This window comes from Mauremys reevesii, linkage group 3 (genome assembly GCF_016161935.1).
Source record: "Mauremys reevesii isolate NIE-2019 linkage group 3, ASM1616193v1, whole genome shotgun sequence".
Classification (NCBI taxonomy): Eukaryota; Metazoa; Chordata; order Testudines; family Geoemydidae; genus Mauremys; species Mauremys reevesii.
This window is the reverse complement of record NC_052625.1, coordinates 114,261,571-114,283,361: the sequence shown is the minus strand read 5'-3', so window position 1 is coordinate 114,283,361 and position 21,791 is coordinate 114,261,571. Positions and strand designations below refer to the sequence as shown.

Below are 21,791 nucleotides of genomic sequence, written 5' to 3'. Positions count from 1 at the left end.
TGGTCAGGACTGTATTCTGTTTACACATTATAAATGTGATCAAATCATGATGACATTTATTTTGGCTACCATTAACTTTTAGTTCTGTGATCAGTTTCTCTTTACCTGCTCGGACAAGGTCTAATATAGAATTCCCCCATGTTGGCTGCAACACTTTTTGAGTTACAAAATTGTCATCTATAATATTTAGAAATCCAAGGATATTTTAGTACTGGCAGCATGAGACCTCCAGCATATGTCACTCCAATTGAAGTCCCCCATGATCACACAATTTTTTCTCCCTACAGATTATAGATAGATGCATAAGGAGGTCTGTAGCGGACACTGACTAGTGTCCCTATCTTCTGCTTTATCTGTTAAGACATTGATCCATAAGCATTCAAGATCATTTTCTTCTGACTTATCAGTGACTCTGAAAGAGACAATGGCATTTTTGGCAGGGCGCCACTCTCCTTCCCCCTTTGCCCACTCAATTCTTCCTAAATAGGTTATAGCCATTGATTTTAACATTCCAGTTGTGCAAATCAACCCACCAGGTTTCAATAATATCAACTAGACTGAATTTATGCTCATAAATGAGCCATTCCAATTCTTCTTGTTTGTTAGCCAGGTTCCTAGCTTTAGTGTATAGGCAATTTAAGAATTTCTTCTCTTTATGTCCTTTGGTTTCTTGATTAATTTTGTTCTCAACATCATGAACACCGCACAAAATCAAATCTCTCTCTTTTTACCTTCCCCTTTTGCTATTAGTTTAACCCTATCCTGACTATTCTAGCCTCTAAACTGTAACAGGGTACATAATTCAAGGAGCTCTGCTTTTAACTGCCTCTACCCACTCTTGTTTGTGTGTGTTTGGAAGCAGGGTGATGAGGGCAGTGCATGAGGAGGGCTTCATGCAGAGATTTAGAGTAACATTTGGAAAAAATTGACCCCCCCTGCTTTAGAAACATCTCAAGACATCAATGTAGCAGAATGAGGCTGTGATGGTGTGTTCACCCCATGCTTGCCCTGAAAGGGTTAATGAAGGCTAAGAAGTGGGCTAATTAACCCAACAGGCCACAGCTAAGAGGAATTAGGGGATAAGCAATTTCTGGACTGAGTGAGGGTGCCCAGCTGGGGAGGAACAAGCTGGGCTGGGACTATACAGACAAGAAATGGGAAACAGAAGGGGGCTGCTGGGAAAGTCTGCAGTCACTCCCTGGGAGAAAGGAGGTATGTTTGGTCTGGCAAACCCAGAGAGCAGGGAAGCCAGGAATGTAGGACAAGGCTCTGGGGAAGGCAGTAAGGTCTATAATGGAACAGGCCTGGACGGCTGGCTACAGGATCCCTGAGCCGGAACTTAGGAGTAGAGGGTGGCCCCGGGTTCCTCTGCCAGCCACTGAAGGAGTGGCACTACAAGGCAGTGAATGGGCAGACTGCCTAGGATGGCTGAAGGAAGACTTTGATACTCTGGGAGGGGAAAACACATTGAGTGACCTGGCCGGAGGGCTAAGTCATGAAGGGGCAGCAGCAGCTCATGGAATGAGAGAGGGGCTGCAGACGCAGAAAGAGACAAAGGATAGTATGCAACCAGAGGAAGGGGTGTTGTCCTGGTGATCTACTCCCCAGACTGAGCAGGAGGATGCGCAATCCCAGCAGTGAGTTGAGGGAAATAACCTGCTTAGCATTGTTTTAGACTTTCAATTGACTTATCTTTCTATTGTCTGTCACGTTCTAAAGTTAGCATGTCATATAATCAACCTAATCTCTAAGGTTGACTTGAGACTAATTTTACACTAGTTGCCAGCTCTATGAACTGCAGCCTTATTCTTTGAGAACAATACTGAAGGGTAACACAATTACATCTACCAGTATTTTCCTATCAAATTGTTTATATTTTTATTCTGTAATTCTCTAGTTTTTATTACACTGAGATTTTTAAGACAATTAGCACCAGTATTCCTTGATTCTGCTTCCCTGTTCTGCCATTAAATTACTGTGGGTAAATCAGTTAATTTCTCTGCATCTCACTTCCCTGATCTGTAAAACGAGTGTAATACTTAACTCATAAACCATTGAGAGACTTAATGTCTGAAAAGCACTCTGAAATCCCTGGATGAAAAACACAATATTTAAAATAAAAAAATTGAAAACATTTGAAAATTATAGGTGCATAATTTTCTTTTAATGCACCTGCATACCCTTGGACTTGTAGCAGTATTTAGAGAATATATCCCAAAATATTCCCAGTAAAGTTGAACCGCTTTAAATGGCTGGAGTGCATGGTTATTTGTTTTTCCCCTTATTTTTAAAGTCTCAGAAACATACTGTACAAAACCATTGCCTTTTGTTTTTTCGGTTACCTGAGATGTTGGTTGTTACGTTGATTGCTGTCGCTGGTCCAAACCCTTTGACTGTGCTGGCACGTATAAAGAATTGGTAGGTAGTACCAGGGTGCAGATGTGAAAACACATGGTGCGTACTGTTCCAGACCTTTGACACAGTCTGTGGGGGTCCCGCCACTAGGACAGCAGGATCAAATGACCTTATACTGCTATAGCTAACCTGTTAAAATGATTGTTTTTAAAATTATGTTAGAGCTTTTGGCAGACATGGGCAAAATTTTATCTATTTTCTTATTTGTAAAGGAGATAGATGGCATGCAGATACCTGACTGTAGACATCTTGAGAATATGGTATTTGCTGAATGTTATTTTATTGATAGGTATTAAAATACAATCTGTTTCACTCTTCTTTACCACTATACATACTTTTCCCTCTTCTATCTCCCTACATTCTTAATACCTAGAAGCTAGCAGGGAGCATACCTTCTGTACTCTACCTCTTCCAACAGTCACATTAAAATACTGTCTAAAATCATGCTAGGATATTCAAACCCAGCAATGACACATTCAAGAACTCCATTAGCATAGGTCAGAGCCGGCACACACTAAAAATTCAAATACTTTTATATTGTAATGAACTAATAAATTAGTACACATTAAGATTCCTCCCTCCTCCACTTAAAAAAAAAAAAAAAAAAGAGAGACAGACAGAAAGATAGACTCCGCCCCGGAGTCTGCACTTTTTGAAAGTGCCTGCATCCAAGTTCCCTGTGGGCTTGTTTTTTTTCCAAGGGCTCAAACATAGTCATAAAAAAAGAATCATTCTAGAATTTGCGTGCTGGCTTCCTTAAAGGGAGAGTAGCCAAAGTTATGGCAAAGGCTAGATAAGTCAGTTTCACCATTAATAATCCTCTTCACATTTGTGTGTGTAACCTTCTCTTTCTACAAATGAGATTCCCGAGGTCTCCACTAAATCACAGCTTTGGAAGGCTGTATATTAATATTACAAGATTTAAAATTAATGTTTCACTTACTCATGGATTCCATCATTTGTGATAGCCACACAGAAATGCTTCTTGACAAGGCCAACCAACTATTATGTATTGCGACAAACTCTAGTCACCACAATAATTCTATTACTCTGTGAAACAGAGTAACAGCTAATTGAACAGAATCTTTCTGCAAACCATAAGCACATAAAATCATTAGTAATTATTTCCCCACTCTCCAACCTCCTTAGGGTGAACAAATAGCATGCGTAAAAAATTGGGACACTTTTTTTTGGGGTGGTGGTGTATATGAGACAAAGCCCCTAATATCACCCTAAGCTTCCTAGATGTTCTTTCTATTACCTCATACTGCGTAATGATGCCATTTGGATCCACAGGTTCTTTCCAGTTCAGGAAGATCTTGTCTTCAAATGGGGTCCCTTTTAGTGATTTTGCAGGTACAGGGCCAGGCACTGCAAATAAATTAGAATTTTTTAAAAGTAGGAATTCTAGAGAGAGAGAGAGAGAGGAGTAAACTGAACATCGGGTGATGGTATACCCCATCAATGACTGCAGTTAATGCAATCCCTAAATATTAATATTCCTTTTACTTCAGAAAAAAGGCACAAGCACATCAAAGGGTGTACTCTTATCCAGGTATGCAGGGAACGCACCCAGGCGAGACCGCTCCCCAAACATGGTTTCATATGCGTCACACAAGGTAAATTAATTTGGTCTTGCAAAGCAAACAGTGAAAAAAACCAAACCACATCACAGTCTCAGTCTTTAGTGAACCTCACTAACTTTAATAATAATTCAGCAGAAGGATTTTGAAGACTGCCTCAAAACCAGCCTTCCAAATCAAAGGCCCATAATCATATAATTAAGTACATGTTACATTGCTCCTCCTGGCATCTACTAAAGATAGAAATGCTGGGAAACTTTGGTGTCAGTCACCCCCCTCTTCTAGCTTTGTTGTTTTAAAAACTAAAAATCGTAATTAAAAAACAGCAGTTCAACCATCACCGCTGCTTTCCAAGACAACAATGTTAATGCTGCAGTAGAGGGAGAACTGCCAGCTTCAATCTTTCAAATAAAAGAAGTTTTTCAAAGCTTTGATCTGAACTAAGCTAGAATGACCAAGGTTTCTTATATCAATATGTCTCTCCCCATCCCCAGTATAATAAGGTTAGAAGAGTCACTTTAAGACCCATTACCTGAAGTATGATTCATAATAACTAGCAACCACATCAGTACTAGGTCTGAGTGCGTAGTTATCTCCCATTTTCAGTTTACAAAATTTTCACACCCCCTTGTGCAATATGGTTCTTTTTAACCATCAGCAACTCGCCTGGAGCTGAGGATGAATGTTTTGAAAGATTGGTGGGAAGGCGGGAGTGCAGACTGAATGTAAGAAAGATTTTATTTTTAAAAAGTCTCTCAACTTAACAACTTGTTTTGATTTAAATATCCAAGCATATATTTATCTTCCCTTTTTAATTAGTTCCCTTCTCCTCCCTCCCCCCTTAATCCAACATGCAATGAGCTTCACACATGACATTTCCTGGAGATTTCCTGCAATTTTGTAAGGGGCAAAAATAAATTAAAAATCACCGGATCAAAGGAAGTGCTATGCACCGTGTTAGCAGAATCAAGGAACAGAGAGTGGCCTGTCACAACAGTAAGATTTATTTCAGTCTACATGGAAGACGTAAATGATGAGCTGACCTCTGGGATAGGCAGCATAATTTGATACATTAATAATAAATTCATGGAGTCAGAGAAGCCCATAAGTAAACAGATGAGACTCCAACCCAACTTCATAGGAACTGTTCATCCATCTGTCAGTTGAAGACTTGGGAGAAGTTAACTAAACGCACATACTGCTGTTTTACTTCACTGTACTGACACAGATTGTGTAGTGGATAAAGGCTGATGTGCCATGACAGCCCCTCTGTGCTGTTTGTGGCATTCACGGATGCTGCCATAGGCGTCAGTCTATTTTTCATGGGAATGCTCGGCTGCTTCTCTTCTCCACAGCTCAAATGAAGCATAGTGTTGCATGTAGTCTGACCCAGGTGATTGCTTTCATTTTACATCTGAATGTGTGTATAAGAACGTATGGGACTGTAGCTAGAGAATTCCAAACACACTTGCTTATATTTTGCTAAAACAGTTTTTAAAATAGCATGGGGGCGGAAGGGGTAAACCAATGTCCACACATAGTTTGCAAAGAAACCTGAAAAATTATTTATTGTATCTCATTTTTAAAGAGATTGTGCTGCATAAAGGAGTGAAACTGGACACAGGACTACAGGAGTCTTGTGTTTTCATGCACCCTCCCACATTTCTTTTTAAACACCCAAGCGGGACAAGCCCACAGACTGATCGCACTGCATGATCATAGTTTGCGCTTCTACACTATAATATTCTTTAATGGTAGCAGCAATAATGTTAAACTGACTTGTACTACATGAACCTAGTTAGTTACGTGATTCTTTTTCCACAGGCACCAAAAAAGCACTGGAACAGAAGTTCAAACTGTGATTATAAACCTCTGCTGCTGAGAATGCCAGACACATAAATTGGGGGAAGGGAAGTAGAGGAAAAAATAAGTGCCTAGAAACAAAGGTTGGCAAGTGAGGAGAGGGATATATGAAAGCAAAGAGATTCTAAAGAGGAGTGTATCTGTAAACCAGTGGGCAGATTCACCAACCAGGTTAGTCAAAATAAAGCCTGAATTCTCAAGTCCAGTCCCCATGTCCGTTTCCTCAGAGATAGTTTTATTAACAAAAATATTATGCAAAAAAGAGTCAACGTACCGCAGGACACTGGGCAACAAAGGCCTATTTCTAGGGTTGCCAACTTTTTAATTGCACAAAACCGAACACCCTTGCCCCGCCCCTTCTCCAAGGCCCTACCCCCGCTCGCTCTATTCGCCCTTCCTCCATCTGTCACTCGCTCTCCCCCACCCTCACTCACTTCCACCGGGCTGGGGCAAGGGATTGGGATGTAGGACGGGGGTGAGGGCTCCTGCTGGGGGTGTGGGCTCTGGGGTGGGGCCAGGGAGTTTGGGGTGCGGGTGAGGGCTACGGGTTGGGGCAGGGGTGCAGGGGGTAGGAACTCTGGGCTGGGGGTGTGGGCTCTGGGTGAGCCAGAAATGAGGGGTTCAGGGGGCAGGAGAGGGCTCTGGGCTGGGGCAGGGGATGAGGGATTCGGGGTGCAGGAGGGAGCTCTCAGCTGGGGAGTTTGGGAGGGGGTGCAGGCTTCAGATAGGGGTGTAAGAGGGGGATCTGGGCTGAGGACAAGGACTTCAGAGTGCAGGAGGGGGTGCAGGCTCTGGCTGGGGGTTTGGGCTATGGGGTTCAGGAGCGGCTCTGGGTTCAGGCAGGGGGATGGGGTATGGGTCCCAGATGTGCTTACCACAGCTCCCAGGAAGCGTCCGCCAGGTTCTGGCGGCCACTAGGTGCATGGGTGGCTCCACATGCTGTCCTCGGGCCTGCAGGCACCAGCCCTGTAGCTCCCATTGGTCGTGGTTCCCAGCCAGTGCAAGCTGTGGAGTCGGTACTTAGAGCGGGGGCAGCATGCAGAGCCTCCCTGGCTGCCCTTGCACCTGTGGGCTGCAGGGACCTGGCGGCTGCTTCTGGGAGCTGCATGGAACCAGGGCAGGCAGGGAGTCTGTCCTAGTCCTAGGCCCCTGCTGTGCCACTGACCGGACTTTTAACGACCCAGTCGGCAGTACCGACCAGAGCCGCCAGGGTCCCTTTTCAACTGGGCATTCCGGTCAAAAACTGGAGCTGACGTCTAATCTTTGAGTCACTGCATTCACCTGGGTGACTCAAAAAGAGTTTGTGGTTCCGTCAGACTTCCCTTTTCTCCTCCAATACCTCTATGCAATGGCCCCTCAATCTCTTTTGGAGCCCAGCATTTTATAACACACATATCCTTAGACCACAGCTTCAGTCTTAATTCTGAATTCCCTTGTTTTTATGTGCATAAATCAATTTTATTTTAGACAAGCTTTGTCAATGTCTAATGAAATGGAGATAGTCTCATACCAATATGGATAGGGCTCCCAAGTTGTTTGCACAAAGAGTTCTGAACTTATATTAAAAAATATAAAAAATAATAAATATACTATAAATTGAAAGGGAATTTCATCATGGATTTATGATGGAAATGTGATATCCATAAATCATGAAAAGAGCTAGTGACAAGACATTTCATGAAATTATATACTTGTATAGTGCATAGCTGATAATTTATTCAAATAACACAATCAATTGATCTGACATCAGAATAATTCTTTTAGAGCATTAAATTTGCATTAAATTACATCACAGTTATAAGGAAATTATAATTCCCAAACAGTGTCAGTTGAATATTGTCCTGCACTAACTTTATAGGAAAGGCATTTACTTCATCAGTTTTATTAGAACATTTTAAAGAACACCAACTACTATAAAATGATTCCATATTGCTTCAGTTTTCCTGCTACATAATAATGAAAGTGTCAACAGAATATTTTCTTTATTATTAAGGATACACTCCATGGTGAAGGCTGCATGGAAATACACACACTATATAGAGATATAGGCACAGTTATAGTAAGAAGAATTCCTTTGTTGTACAAAAAAGGTAATATGTACCAGCAATAAACTGATAACATTTACTCGGGGGTAAATATCCATTTACAATACTTGCAGTAAAGTGCTTTGTGGTTGTGAAAATGGCATCCAAACTTCACTCAAGTATCTGATCTTTTTGTTCTTGAACATGGGTTCTTGACCTGGAAGTACTGAAACCTATGGGGGTTGTGAACAGATGTCAGGGGATCACAATAACCCTGCCTTTCTCATACAACTAAATGGGAGGAGGGTCCATAGTTCATGAGATGGTATGCTGGGGTTTTCATGGGACAGAAAAGATTGACAACCACTGTTCTGGTGTATGTAGACTATGGCTGCAGGCCTACAGAAGATTATAAAGCCATAAAATGGGGGTGGGAAAAAGGGACAAAAGAATATGGAGAAAGGGAAAGAACTGAGTAGGTAAGATGAAGGAAGGAAGAGAAAAAAGGAGTGGAAGAAGGAAAAAAAGCAGCATAGCGAAACTGGGAATGTACAAAGAGAGAAAAAAAGGAGAATCAATATACATGAATGACTTTAGGAGTAACTTGCTGATTAAATATGTAAAAACTAAAAGATGTAAAGTTTCAAAAGAGTATATTTAAAAAAAAAAAAGCACCTCTGTTACCCAACAGCAGTATTTGCAATTTTCACGGTATTTATTATAGTAAATACACAGATTAGGATTTGACAAACTCTCTCTTTCTGGTATAGGAGACTACAAGACACAATATGATCTGGAAATTAAGCCAGCTTCACAGAAATATTTCCCAATACAAATTCTAAAAATGGAAATACTGAGGAATTTATTAAAATGAAAAAGATTTGAAAGAAAAAACTTAAAATGGTCACTCAGGGAATCACAGAACAAACTCCCACCACACAATTACTACCAGTACACAGTTCCAAAGTACTTTCTGAGGTAACCAATGGGAGAACAGACAAGATGGGTATGGCACTGTAGAAGTATCCTTTTCAATTTGACCATTGATGCAAATAACATCCTGTAACAAGGTTGGCACCCGCCTCTTGCAAGTGCCCCCTTTCTCTGGCTGATAGTGCCTCCAAACAGTTCTTTTCACAGGGTAGCACCCACCTCTCACGAGCACCCTTCTGGCCGATGGTTCTCCCGGCAGGTCTTCAGCAACTCAGCCCTCTGGCCGAGCCACATACATTGTCCTCCCTGCTGGGGTATACAGTGCAAGTTCTTCTCATAGTCCTGGTATGGGGCCGTGGCTCTAAGGCTTCTTTTGGAGGCACGGCCTTGTTCAACCACCCAGCCAAGGCCCATTTGGGTATCCGCAGATGGTGGTGTTTCAGCATGTCTCCCTGGGCTCATCTTCAGCCAGACCAGCAGGACCCATCTCAGCACCCTCGCTGGCCTGGCCAGGTTCTGTGCTCAGTCCCGCTGGGCTTCAGCCTTCCTGTATTAACCTTCTGCTGGTCCTGCTGCTCTTCAGCAGCCTTCCATGGGGCTTCAGTCCTGTTTGCAGTGAGCTCTCCACAGTGAGCTGTCCGTGGTACTGCTGTTCTTCCAACCAGGGAGTCATCCAGTGTTCACTCCTCGAGCTCCACAAAGCAACTGACTTCTCTGCTATTCTGCTTGTTTTATATAGGGCCCTTCTGGCCCCAGATGGCTGCTCCATCAGCCCCTCTGATTGGTTGTTCCTCTGCAGCCACTCTAGGCTACCTGGAGGACTTCTCTCTGCTCTTATTCTGGGGCGGGGTAAGGCAGGGCCGTGAGGCCTCCAGCAGGGTGCTTCTGGACCTAGTCCACCCTGCCACACAGCCAAATGACTTTAAAAGTCACTTCCTAATTCTGATACAAAGAACAGTCAACACTGGGCTCAAGGTACAGGGTTAGACTGGGAGGAAGAGAAATTGGAAAAACTGTGCTGCTACAGTTTCTGACTTCATTAACATAAAGCTGGAATGACTTTATAATTGGTTTCAAAGAATATATATTACTCCCAGTAAAGGAGAGGGGAACTCACATTAACAATAACTCCAAGTATAAACAAGATCACTGATATACAGGTGGGAAGATTCAGAAAATCAAGTGTTTTGGCAAGCACCAGTGGATCATTTGATCAGAGTGACAAGATTCAGTATCTTTTTTGATCTAAAAGCCTTCACACTCCATATTCCCAATAATAACCCAAAAGTTAAATTCAAGGCAAGGTTTGTACATGTTATAGTTTTTTTGGCCAAATTCTGCAAATCTAACTGGCTAAAGGATATGTGAAGAGAATAAAAGGATATCTTGAAAAGGCAACTACTCAGCAACAGAGAACGAAACTCAATTCACATGGGCATAGCATCATTGCTTTGTTGATTCTCATGTAATACAGCAACCATGAATCCCTATACTAAAACATAGGCATATCAATAATTCCCTCCGGTTTATATTTCTAACCACCTACAGAAAACTTAACACTAAATTTCATCTGCATAAAATATTAAAATTCTGTATGTCTCAAAAAAATCCAGTATATCAATCTCTGTGGTTCTCCACAATTCCCTGTCTTCTCTAGCTATAGTGTGAAATACCACACCGTTCTCTTCATTATTGCACTGTCTGAAACATCATTTTTCCTGTTTGCTGTAAAACTGATATGTTAAAAACACACAAGTGCTCCATCACATCCCAGTTTTGATTGCAGTCAGCATTTACACAACTCACTTCACTGCTTGTACACATATACAAACACATTGCACTTGTTTCAGTTTTCTCTTTTATGTATCTATGTTAGGGTTGTCAAGGCGTTTAAAAAATTTATCACGCGATTAATCGCACTATTAAACAATAATAAATCACCATTTATTGAAATATTTTTGGATGTTTTCTACATTTTCAAATATATTGATTTTAATTACAACATAGAATACAAAGTGTACTGTGCTCACTTTATATTTATTTTTGATTTACAAGTATTTGCACTGTAAAAAAAACAAAAGAAATAGTATTTTTCAGTTCACCTAATACAAGTACTGTAGTGCAATCTCTTTATCATAAAAGTTTAATTTACAAATGTAGAATTATGTCCAAAAATAAAACAATGTAAAATTTTGGAGCCTGCAAGTCCACCCAGTCCTACTTCTTGTTCAGCCAATCGCTCAGACAAACAAGTTTATTTACATTTGCAGGAGATAATGTTGCCCGCTTCTTGTTTACAATGTCACCTGAAAGTGAGAACAGGCATTCTCATGGCACTGTTGTAGCTGGTGTCACAAGATATTTACGTGCCAGGTGCGCTAAAGATTCATATATCCCTTCATGCTTCAACCATCATTCCAGGGGACATGCATCCATGCTGATGATGGGTTCTGCTCGATAACAATCCAAAGCAGTGTGGACTGATGCATGCTCATTTTTATTATCTGAGTCAGATACCAACAGCAGAAGGTCTTTTTTGGTTGTTCAGGTTCTGTAGTTTCTGCATCAGAATGTTGCTCTTTTAAGACTTCTGAAAGCATCTCCACACTTCATCCTCTCAGATTTTGGAAGGCACTTCAGATTCTTAAACCTTGGGTCAAGTGCTTTAGCTATTTTTAGAAATCTCACATTGGTACCTTCTTTGTGTTTTGTCAAATCTGTAGCGAAAGTGTTCTTAAAATAAACAACATGTGCTGGATCATCATCCGAGCCTGCGATAACATGAAATATATGGCAGAATGTGGGTAAAACAGCACAGGGGACATACAATTCTCCTCCTGGGGGTGCAGTCACAAATTTAATTAATGCATTATTTATTTAATGAGTGTCATCAGCCTGGAAACATGTCCTCTGGTATGGTAGCCAAAGCATGAAGTGGCATACGAATGTTTAGCATATCTGGTATGTAAATACCTTGCAATGCCAGCTACAAAAGTGCCAGGCAAATGCCTGTTCTCACTTTCTGGTGACACTGTAAATAAGAGGGCAGCATTATCTTCTGTAAATGTAAACTTGTTTGTCTTAGCAATTGACTGAACAAGAAGTAGGACTGAGTGGACTTGTAGGCTCTGAAGTTTTACATTGTTTTGTTTTTGAGTGCAGTTATGTAACAAAAAAATCTACATTTGCAAGTTGCACTTTCATGAAAAAGATTGCACTACAGTACTTGTATGAGATGAATTGAAAATACTATTTCTTTTATCATTTTTACAGTGCAAATATTTGTAATCAAAATAATACACACTGATTTAAATTACAACACAGAATACAATATATATGAAAATGTAGAAAAATATTAAAAATATTTAATAAATTTTATTTGACAATCTATTGTTTAACTGTGCGATTAAAACTGCAATTCATCACGATTAATTTATTTACTTAATCGCAATTAATTTTTTGAGTTAATTGCATAAGTTAATTGTGATTAATTGATAGCCCTAATCTATGTCCTTACATGTACGTGCACACACACACGATAAACGGTTTCTTTCTCTATTATGTGAATTGGCAGTTAGTCAGCTAAAGGTAATTAAGCCAGCTCTATTTCCATACTATAGTTTGCATCTAATTAAGGAACTATAGTTAATGCCATTTGAATTCCATATTAAGATTCATAACAGACAATCACTGAATAGCTTGATAAACATCTAAATCTGTCCTTTGTTTCTCCTCATGTAAGTAAGGCTGTCTTGCTAGTGGACTTAAACCAGGGACATTAAGACAGAGGTCTCAAAAAATTACTTTTTCTCTTTTTTAAAAAGTCAGCTAATATATGTGCTATATAACATGCAACATATTCTGCTGAAGCTATCCTGAATTTCAGGTAGAATCTTGCAATGCTGAACTGAATATTTAAATATAAATGTACAGAATAAATTTCCTCCATTGAATATTCTAAAAAAAGGTCCTTAACACCACAAATGGTCCTTGTGCCTATATGAATATATTTCATAATTAAGGACACATTTTTTCCAACATAAAAGTTATGCACAGTGGCATGGGCTAAATGTTGGTCCATTTCAGTTAGTTTTTCAGAATGACTACTAAAATATTTGAAAAGCCCCAATTTTGGGGGCCATTTAACCTTCTTACAAACTAATTAATAGACCAGGGGTGGCCAAACTCTGGCTCGTGAGCTACATGAGGTTCTTTTACCATTAAAGTGAGGCTTGCAGAGCTCCCCATGCCACCCCCCCATTCTCCATCTACCAGACTTGGAGAGCGGGGAGTGGGGAGTTTGGGACCTCTGCCTTGCAATGAGGTGGTGGGGTAGGACCTTCTGCCCAGCGGGGAGTGGGGTCACAGAGCTTCAGCCCTGCAGGGTGCTCCTTCTGGGGCTCAGGGTTTCAGCAGGAGTGGGGCTGAAGCCCAGAGTCCTGTCAGGCACCTCCCAAAGAGCTGAAGCCCCAAGCCCTGGAGCCTGGCAGATGTGCTCCAGCTCTCGGACTTCTGAAGATTGTCGTATGTGGCTTGGAGGACCAGTAAGTTTGGCCACCCCGTAACAGACCGTGACTTTTGTTCATCAGAAAACATATTTTAACTCACTACACCATTCCCTCCCACTCCTTTAGATTAGATATCATGTCTATAATAGCATTTGTGCATACCATCTTCATCTGTTTGAATAATGGTCTCCTCACTCTCCTTTCGCCCTTCAGGATTAGTTAGGATCATTTTGAGGCTGACATTTGTGTAAGGAGGCAGGTGATCCACCACATGCTGGGGCGCTTTGGGGTCCATATCCAAGCAGTCTGCTTTGTTCTCATTGTGACCATGGAAGTAGTGGTAGCAAATAGTTACATTGAAAGTGTGACATCGAGTAATATTGTAACCCAGAGACTCCCAATCCACTGCAATGTGTCTGGCCTGGATCTCAGCAATCTTCAGAGTTTTTGGTGTTCTCATGGGCTCTAGAAGACACAGAATATAATGGAGATAACACTGTTAACGTTTCCCACATTCACATTGACTTGTTAAGTGATACACTTAGAAATGTCAAAGCACCGGAGATACCCAGCAAGTACAAACCCATCACTGGAGAAGTGACACCCCTTGCAAGAAATACCCTCAGGTGAAATGCCACACATTTTCATTTCTTTCTGCTCCATCTCTTCTCCGTAGGTTTCAATCAGTGATTAAGATTTACCAACATTAAAAATAAAATGTTAATTAACAGTGCTAACAATTCAAAGCATTTAAGAATACAGAAGGCAAATTCAGGAAGAGTGACCAAAAGGCCACCACAGCTGTTGTTGCTAACTTCCCCCTATTTCCCCTTTATTGTTTTTCAAATGAGTAAATTAGATAATATATCACAGCGGTGAAGAGTCAACATGCTCTATGGTATGATTTATATCATGCCACCAAGCTATGCTGTATACTAATTACACTAATTGCTGTACTAAACTAGCAGTTACAAAAATGATGCAGATATTCATTAACGTTTATTATTTCGGTAATGATGCTATTAATTCAAGGAAGAAAGTCAAGAAATATTACAAAACACTTTTGGATGTTTACATCATATTCTACTTGCTTTCACCACCCAATACACTTTGCCTGTGCATAGCTCTGAGCTAGTAATCAGTGCACCATCACTCAAGCTCAACTGTTATCTGCACATGAACTTCCACTCAGCTAGAAAGTAACAGCAGAACATGGGATACTTGGCTGGGTTGCCATCAATCTATCATTGTCTCTCCAGCACATTCATCCCTCATGCAAGACTAACTTTTATAGTCAAACTTAATTAAAATGATTACAGAATGAAAGTCATGACCATGAATATATATATACACTAGAGCTGCACTAGAAATTTACCAAGGGAATGTTTCTACATTCTTAATATATATTTGCTTGACAAAGAAAATAAAGCAAGCTCTAGGGTACACTTTAACCTTGTGTCTTTGCTGATTCAAGGTGAAAACGACAAGAGAGAATACACATACGTGAAACACGTATTCTTCTTTTTGGGATGCAACTGTCCTGTGTAATTTTCCTTTATGAATCAAGAATCTCAAGTAGGCAAATGTTCTGTAGAAAGCACAGATGGCCTATCCAAACATGTGAGAGTCTCAAGGAATATACTTTATTCAGCATGCAGTATACAAGACAACTGCAACCAAACTACTTAGTTTTCTTTCTACACACACACACACTTATGGATTAAAAGTCACACATTAGTTTTCTTAATATTCACATTAACCCATCACCTCCCTCTCAAATCCACTATGAGCTTGAATTTAATTGTTCTCTTCCACCCTTGAGTACCCTGAGTTACTAGCAAATTCATGGTAAAATAAAAATATTAGACTTCCTGGGTAGTGGCCTTCCGAACATGTTGCCCAATGTGACAAAACTACTAGGATTGAGAGAAATATGGAGATCAGATGGATGATGGAGGGACATAAGCTTCCTTTGGAAAGTGAGCACTGGGTGTTACTGGTCTGCTCATCTATCTGAAAAACAGTAGTTATAAAGAAGGGCAGTAAGCTCTGCGGAAGGGGTTTTTCCGTTGCTGTAATAAAGGCACCCCCACAGAAGGCAGTCTATACTGGGGCTTAGGTCAACTTAACTATGTCTTTCTGGGAGGGATGTATTTTTCACGCCCTTGAGCAACACAGCTAAATTAACCGAAACTTTAGGTGAAGACTAGACCTCAGAATGGGATGGTTCAGGATCAGTTTTTCCCTTTAGCAAGTGTAGAAAATCCATATTCCAATGTTTTAGGAGAATATAAAAAGGAAAAAAAATTACAAAGTCTTTTTAGACTTTTTTAGCCAGACATTTTAGACTTTGACAAGGTGGGTGAGATAATCTTATATTACACATCAACTTCTGTTGGTGAGAGACACAGGCTTTTGAGTTTACAGGTGACCCGAAGAAGAGCTCTGTGTAGCTCAAAAGCTTGTCTCTCTCAATAGAAGTTGGTACAATAAAAGATACTACCTCACTCACCTTGTCTCTCTAATATCCTGGGACCCACATGGCTACCACAATACTGCATACAACCTTTAGACTTGACAGACCATAACAGGAATAAACATCCCTATGCACCCTGATTGAGAATCTGAAGTCTAAAGAAATAAGCGGAAGTCTGTGTAATTAGACAAGTTTTGTTTTATATATTACTTTCTCATTTAAAAATGATCCCACCGGTGACGGGAAATGCACTGAATTTTGATTTGGTTTCCTCCAAGTCAGAACCTTAATATGCATTCACACTATGTTACATAGGATTTTTGAAACAACAACAACAACAAAAAAACAAACGCTTTGTTAATCTTGAAAAAAGTATTTTACAATTCTATGCAAATTTTACAAATGTGTGTCAGTATCAGAGGAGATATTAAAAAGCATCCTTTATTCACCTGTCAAAAAGGAGGAATAAGATAGCAAACATGATCTAGCTTTCTCACAGGCACTCTCATCTTTGGCAGAGATTAACCAATTCTGCACGACTGAGATGGTAATTAAAGTCTACAGAGTCTCTCAACAGCTTTGGTAAACTCTGCCAACTGTCCCACTGCTGCTAAAATGATGCTTTAAACACAATTTTACTCCTGCCTCTGAAAAACATTCACAACAGGGCTCTCTAGAGGTAAAGTCCAATTGTTTTAAACTGCTGCACCACAAATTCTCCATCTGTAAGACTCTGGTAGAAAGTAATCTTCCAATAATTATTTTTCTCAGATAAAAAGCTATTGAATTGCTTAGCAAGCTTCAGGAAAATTGCTGCATCTCATTACGAAAAAAATTATTTTAGATAAGAAAAAGAGAAAGCTCCCTCCCCCAGCCACACTGCCATGATGTCCTTCAGAGCTTTACTTTCCCCCAAAACATTATCTTAATTCTCCTGTAATTTCATTCCAACTGATGGTTATTTTCTCAGTTAAAGGTATCCTTCCAGGAACACAGTCCAAGCCAGTGTGTGGTGGGGTGTGTAGCCATGTATTAATCTCATCCCTTGGTGGTTGTAATTTCCCTCCCCTGAACTTTCCAATCACAGCTAGAACTGCTTTGTCTAAAGAGCATGAACGTCACTCCAGAACTTGCTCCCATGTTATATTAGGTTATACCAAAGTGGTATCCCCTGCTTAACATGAACGGAATAAGGCTCCTTCCAGAACACTTCTAATTTCTTAATCAATTAACTGAAACTAAAATAATAACAACAATACACAGCTCTTGCCATTTTCAAAGCACTGTACAAATATTAATCTTCTCAACACCTGGCCCTGTCAGATAGGTAAGTATTATTATTCCCATTTGACTAATGAGGAAACAGACACAGAGAAGTTAAGTGACTTGCTCAAGACCACAAGGCAATTTATTGTCAGAGCCAGGAATAGAATTCAGATGTACCTGGCTCCCATCTGTGTTAAATAACACTGGCTAACAATAGCAGTGGCACATGCACCAAGCTTAGGTTTCAAATATTAATTCCCAATGAAAAAGATAACTCTACCACTGCTCCTCAATGTCAGTTCTTTAAAGGGGATTAGAAAAGATTTTGCTAAAAGAAAAAAACAACTGAATATCTATGCAGAATTAACGACAAATAATTTATGTTACTCATTCCCTTGAGTCACATGTTACACCTATCCTCAGACTTTAGGCACAAGAACAGTTCAAGTTTTTAAAAGAAAACTATGTGAAACAATTTCAATTCCCTCAATGTCAATACCCATCCCCCCTTCCTCATCTCAAACTCAACCTCTCCCTTCAGAAAATATCTGAGCGAATAGCTAGATCTTGCAGCATGCTCTGAAGGACAAACCTGAGAGTCTATTACCCCAAGGGAGGAGAAAGTTTAATTGTTCAGCAGGCCTCCCTCCACAGAGAACACTCTTCCCCTCGGTGAAAACATCTAGAGGCCATGAACTCAAGTTGACTGTAACTTTCAGATTTAAAATGAAAGAGAGAGAGAGAGAGATGGATATTCTTTAAGGCCCTGATTAGCAAGGAAATTAAAGTATGTGCCTAAGAACCCTAGTTGAATCAGGGCCTACAATACTTATTTGTCAAGTAGTGAATTTTGCATCCAAGATTTTCCTAACAAGGACCTGAACAAATCACAGTTAACAGAGTGCCATTTTAGGTGACTTGTGAACTGTCAAGAATCAAAATGGGATTTTCAGATGCAGCAAAGTGAAGGAGAAACTGTTTCTCAAGTATCTGGAAAATTGTTATTTTTAACTTTGTACAAATTTGGTGTTCATCATACTAGTTTGCAAGCTCAAGCTGCTGTTTATGGTGTAAAGCTACAACAAGAGACAGTTTTCAAATTTTTTGGTTTTGAGTTTAAAATATACTTTAAATAAAGCAATTAACTATTTGGGATTTTTGGCATTAAAGGGTTCTACTCAAAAGTCATTTTCCCAAAGAACTAAAAAAATAAATTAAATGCATTTCTTACAGGGGACAACTCTTCATGGGGGGCAGTGGCAAAGGGCTCAAGTGGCTCATTAGATGCTGTATGAGGAGAGAAAATCAGTTGGCATTTGAAAGATTTCCAAGATAACTGACAGGAAGCAAAGTAAAACTGAGTATTTTGATTGCCAACAGCATACCTTCTTTGGTCATTATGGTGACAGAAGATTTGAAGGATTTTATTTTTATCTTTAAATCAGGGAGAACAGAGTGTATATATGTGGAAGGGAACTGTTCATGTGAGGGGTTGAGGGAAGTTGGATTCAATTTAGATAATGCTTTCCCAGCTAGATTCAGATTGGGGGAGAAGTAGGTGCTCAGATACCATGCTGCCAGGGGCCATGTAATAGTTTAGACTAGACTAATCCTAGACAGATCAATCTTTTTTTTTTCCTTTCATAAAAGGACAAAATACACCGTCTAATCATCATTATCTCCTTCAATATCACCACCCCCTTTCCACCACCCAATCCTTCCCTAACCTCCACTCTAATAACATCCATGACTTCTCAGCTACCACTCAACCCCTATCTGCACACTCTCTCTTCCACCTCAAGGTCTGTCTTCAGTTTTGGCTTAACTTCAATACATGCTGCTTCGTCTCCTCCTCTCATGCTGTTGAACATCTCTGGAGAAAGTTCCATGATCACGTGGACTTCCTCCACTACAAATTTATTCTGCCATCTTCCTGCTCAAGCAGCACTACTTTCTCCAGTCTGATTCCCATGCTGGTAATGCCAGCTGTCTATTCACTGCTTTTGATGCCATCCTCAACCTCTCCCTCACTCTTTCCCACCTTAATCTTGGCTCAGGACCTTGTGAACTTTTTCAGTGATAAAAGTAAAATATTCGAGCTGAATTCCTCACCTCTTTCTGCTATCAAGTTTCTCTCCTCCATTTCTGTCCTAGACCTTTCATCACTTCCCTGAAGCTGCTCTCAAAGTTCTAATAATCTCTTCCTGGCTAAACCTCAGGGCCACACATTCCTTGACCTCTCCTATATTGGTGGGGGATGCATCGGGCTCCATCTTTGGCCCCTCTAAATCTTATTAATCTCTAGGTAATCTTACCTGTCCACAGGGCTTCAACCACCATATTTATGCTGATTACTCACACATTCATCTCTTCACTTATCTCTTCCTCTAATTCTGCATTTCTGCTTGTCTTTCTGACATTTCCATGTGGATGTCTTGCCATTAACTTAGTCAGATCAACAGGTCATCTTCCTCTCCCCATTTTTTTTGGTCAACATTGGAAAGACCAGGAGTACTTGTGGCACCTTAGAGACTAACAAATTTATTTCAGCATGAGCTTTCGTGAGCTACAGCTCCATTCTCTCAGTAACTCAGGCCTATACCCTAGCCTAAGTCCTCCATTTATTTGTTACTCCTACTTGGCGTGTCTTGTCTTTGACTGTAAGATCTTAGAGGTAGAGACTGTCTCTTACAATATAGGCACAGCACCCAGGACCATAGGGTGCCATTTAGGATCTCTGGATATTACAATAGCAAGTTAATAATAATAGATCATCACCCTCCCTATTTCTAACTGAATGGAAATATGATTCCAGATAATAGGAACAGAGTGACTAAACACTCAGCTAAAACACAGCAGATTTTTAAGATTTGTTTCAGTACTACAATAATGTATATTTTATAATAATTGACAATTGCAGTCAACGGCTAATTTACTTAAACCAAATATTGATCTCCAGTTCAAAGGCTAAACATAGTCAGGAATAGCAAACCTGAGAGAGAGAGAGAGCGAGAGAGAGAAAAAAAGTCTGTACATTTAAGCTGGCTCTTCAATCCATGTCCAAAACTGTACCAAATAAAAGAATTACACACACAGGGACTTTACGTGCAATAATTTATGGATCAAAAAGATTTAACCCAACTTTATAAGATAAAATAAAGAACAACTTTGTAATTCTCTAAAGGTTAATAATAGAGGGATAGATGGCAGGAAAAGACCAAACTTGTTGACCCCCAGACACCTCTCAATAGCAGGATGATTTAATAAGTAGCTTGAGAATAGATAGAATGAAATTCAATTTCTTTAGCGCTAGATAAGCGACACGTGATATGACAGGTCAATATCAGTGCCTCTTTGTAGAGATTATCTCAATTTATTCAGAGGTAGTTGTGAAAACAAAAGCCTCCACAGCTACAAAAGAAACAAGGGCAGAGCATGCATTTGCCCAGAACCAATTTTTAATGATAAAACTTATTATCCCGCAGTCAGAGGGGAAAAATGCCCCAAATCTTGTAACAAAAAAAAAAAGCTGTTTTCAAAGTTGTACACAAAATAAGGATACTGAAGCATGACAAGTGCTTTGCCACTGCTGCCAATCATCAGAAATCCTAAAGGTTGATTGCAATGCACAATTTCAATTCCATTTATCTGAAAAAACAAAAGTGGGTTTTCTGACCAGAAGATAAAACACACATTTGTCTGTATGAAATTGAAAACAACAAGACACATTTTATAGCAAAGGTAAACTCAGATAAAAGAACTGGGCCCCTTGACTGACAGCGTATTCAATGCCTTTTTTTTTTCTTGAGATGTTTATTTCTGTTTGTGTGACATTACAATCAAAAGGCAGCTCAAAATTTCTACACGCTGAAGAGCAACATGTTGCATAATCACTTGGTATGCCAAAACGATTTTAACTATACTCATTACAGCTCTTATTAAGCTAATGATGGCTTGGGTTGACTTGACTGGTAACGCAAGAAGAGGAGAGCCCTGAGTGTGTATGAAACTGGAGGACTCTTGCTACTTTGGTTGTGGGGCTAGATACATTACACAAATACACACACATTTTTGGGACAAGACCAGTGCTGAGGGCTGCAAGTTTTATAATTATTTTTTTTTTAGCACCTATTGCCATGGCTGCTAAGACCTTTGAATACAGACAATGACATACAAAAGCAAGGTTGTAGCAAAACTCTTAAAACACAAACACAATTTTTAATTGACTAACTTAAAGTTAATTTTTTTTGATAGAGCCCCCTTAAAATAGTGTGATCTGACATTTTAAAAGAAGAATTACTTTTTTTTAAAAGGTGATGGGTTTCCCTTCTTTTGCTGAGAGTCTTTTCAGCAAAGGACAGCAGATAGACTCAAGAGCAACACAACCACATTTTCTTAGGCTCTTCCCTACTTCTCCCTCTGAACACAACCTATCTGCCCATTCTTTCATCAGTAGCACCATTGAGGTAAGGCCTCCTGAATTTTAAACTTCCCCTTGGAAACTGCTGAGGAGTCCCAGGGAGTATAGTATTCAGCTGCCCTTCCAACAACAGCCTGGCTGAATATTGAAATTAGCTCACTGAATGAAGGGGTCTCAGAAATAAAGAAGAGGTTTATTCTAGCTGCCACCATGCACCTGTTGCTCCCTGGTTTTGTGAGGGGACCCAGAAAAATAAAATACCTCCTAGTCCAATCTCAACCTACAGCTCTGCTCCTGTAGACA

At 40.0% G+C, this 21,791-nt stretch overlaps 1 protein-coding gene across 8 annotated transcripts in view; it reads right to left on the bottom strand.

The window, feature by feature from the left end:
- PTPRK (protein tyrosine phosphatase receptor type K) overlaps window positions 1-21,791 on the bottom strand; it is a 581,996-nt gene that overhangs the window by 102,270 nt on the left and 457,935 nt on the right. For all 8 annotated transcript variants that reach the window (XM_039529032.1, XM_039529031.1, XM_039529033.1 and 5 more), the window contains 3 exons: window positions 13,489-13,791; window positions 3,677-3,786; window positions 2,343-2,544 (listed from right to left, as the gene is read on the bottom strand). In XM_039529032.1, coding sequence (XP_039384966.1) covers window positions 2,343-2,544; window positions 3,677-3,786; window positions 13,489-13,791 — 615 coding nt within the window. The remainder of the gene's footprint in view (window positions 1-2,342; window positions 2,545-3,676; window positions 3,787-13,488; window positions 13,792-21,791) is intronic.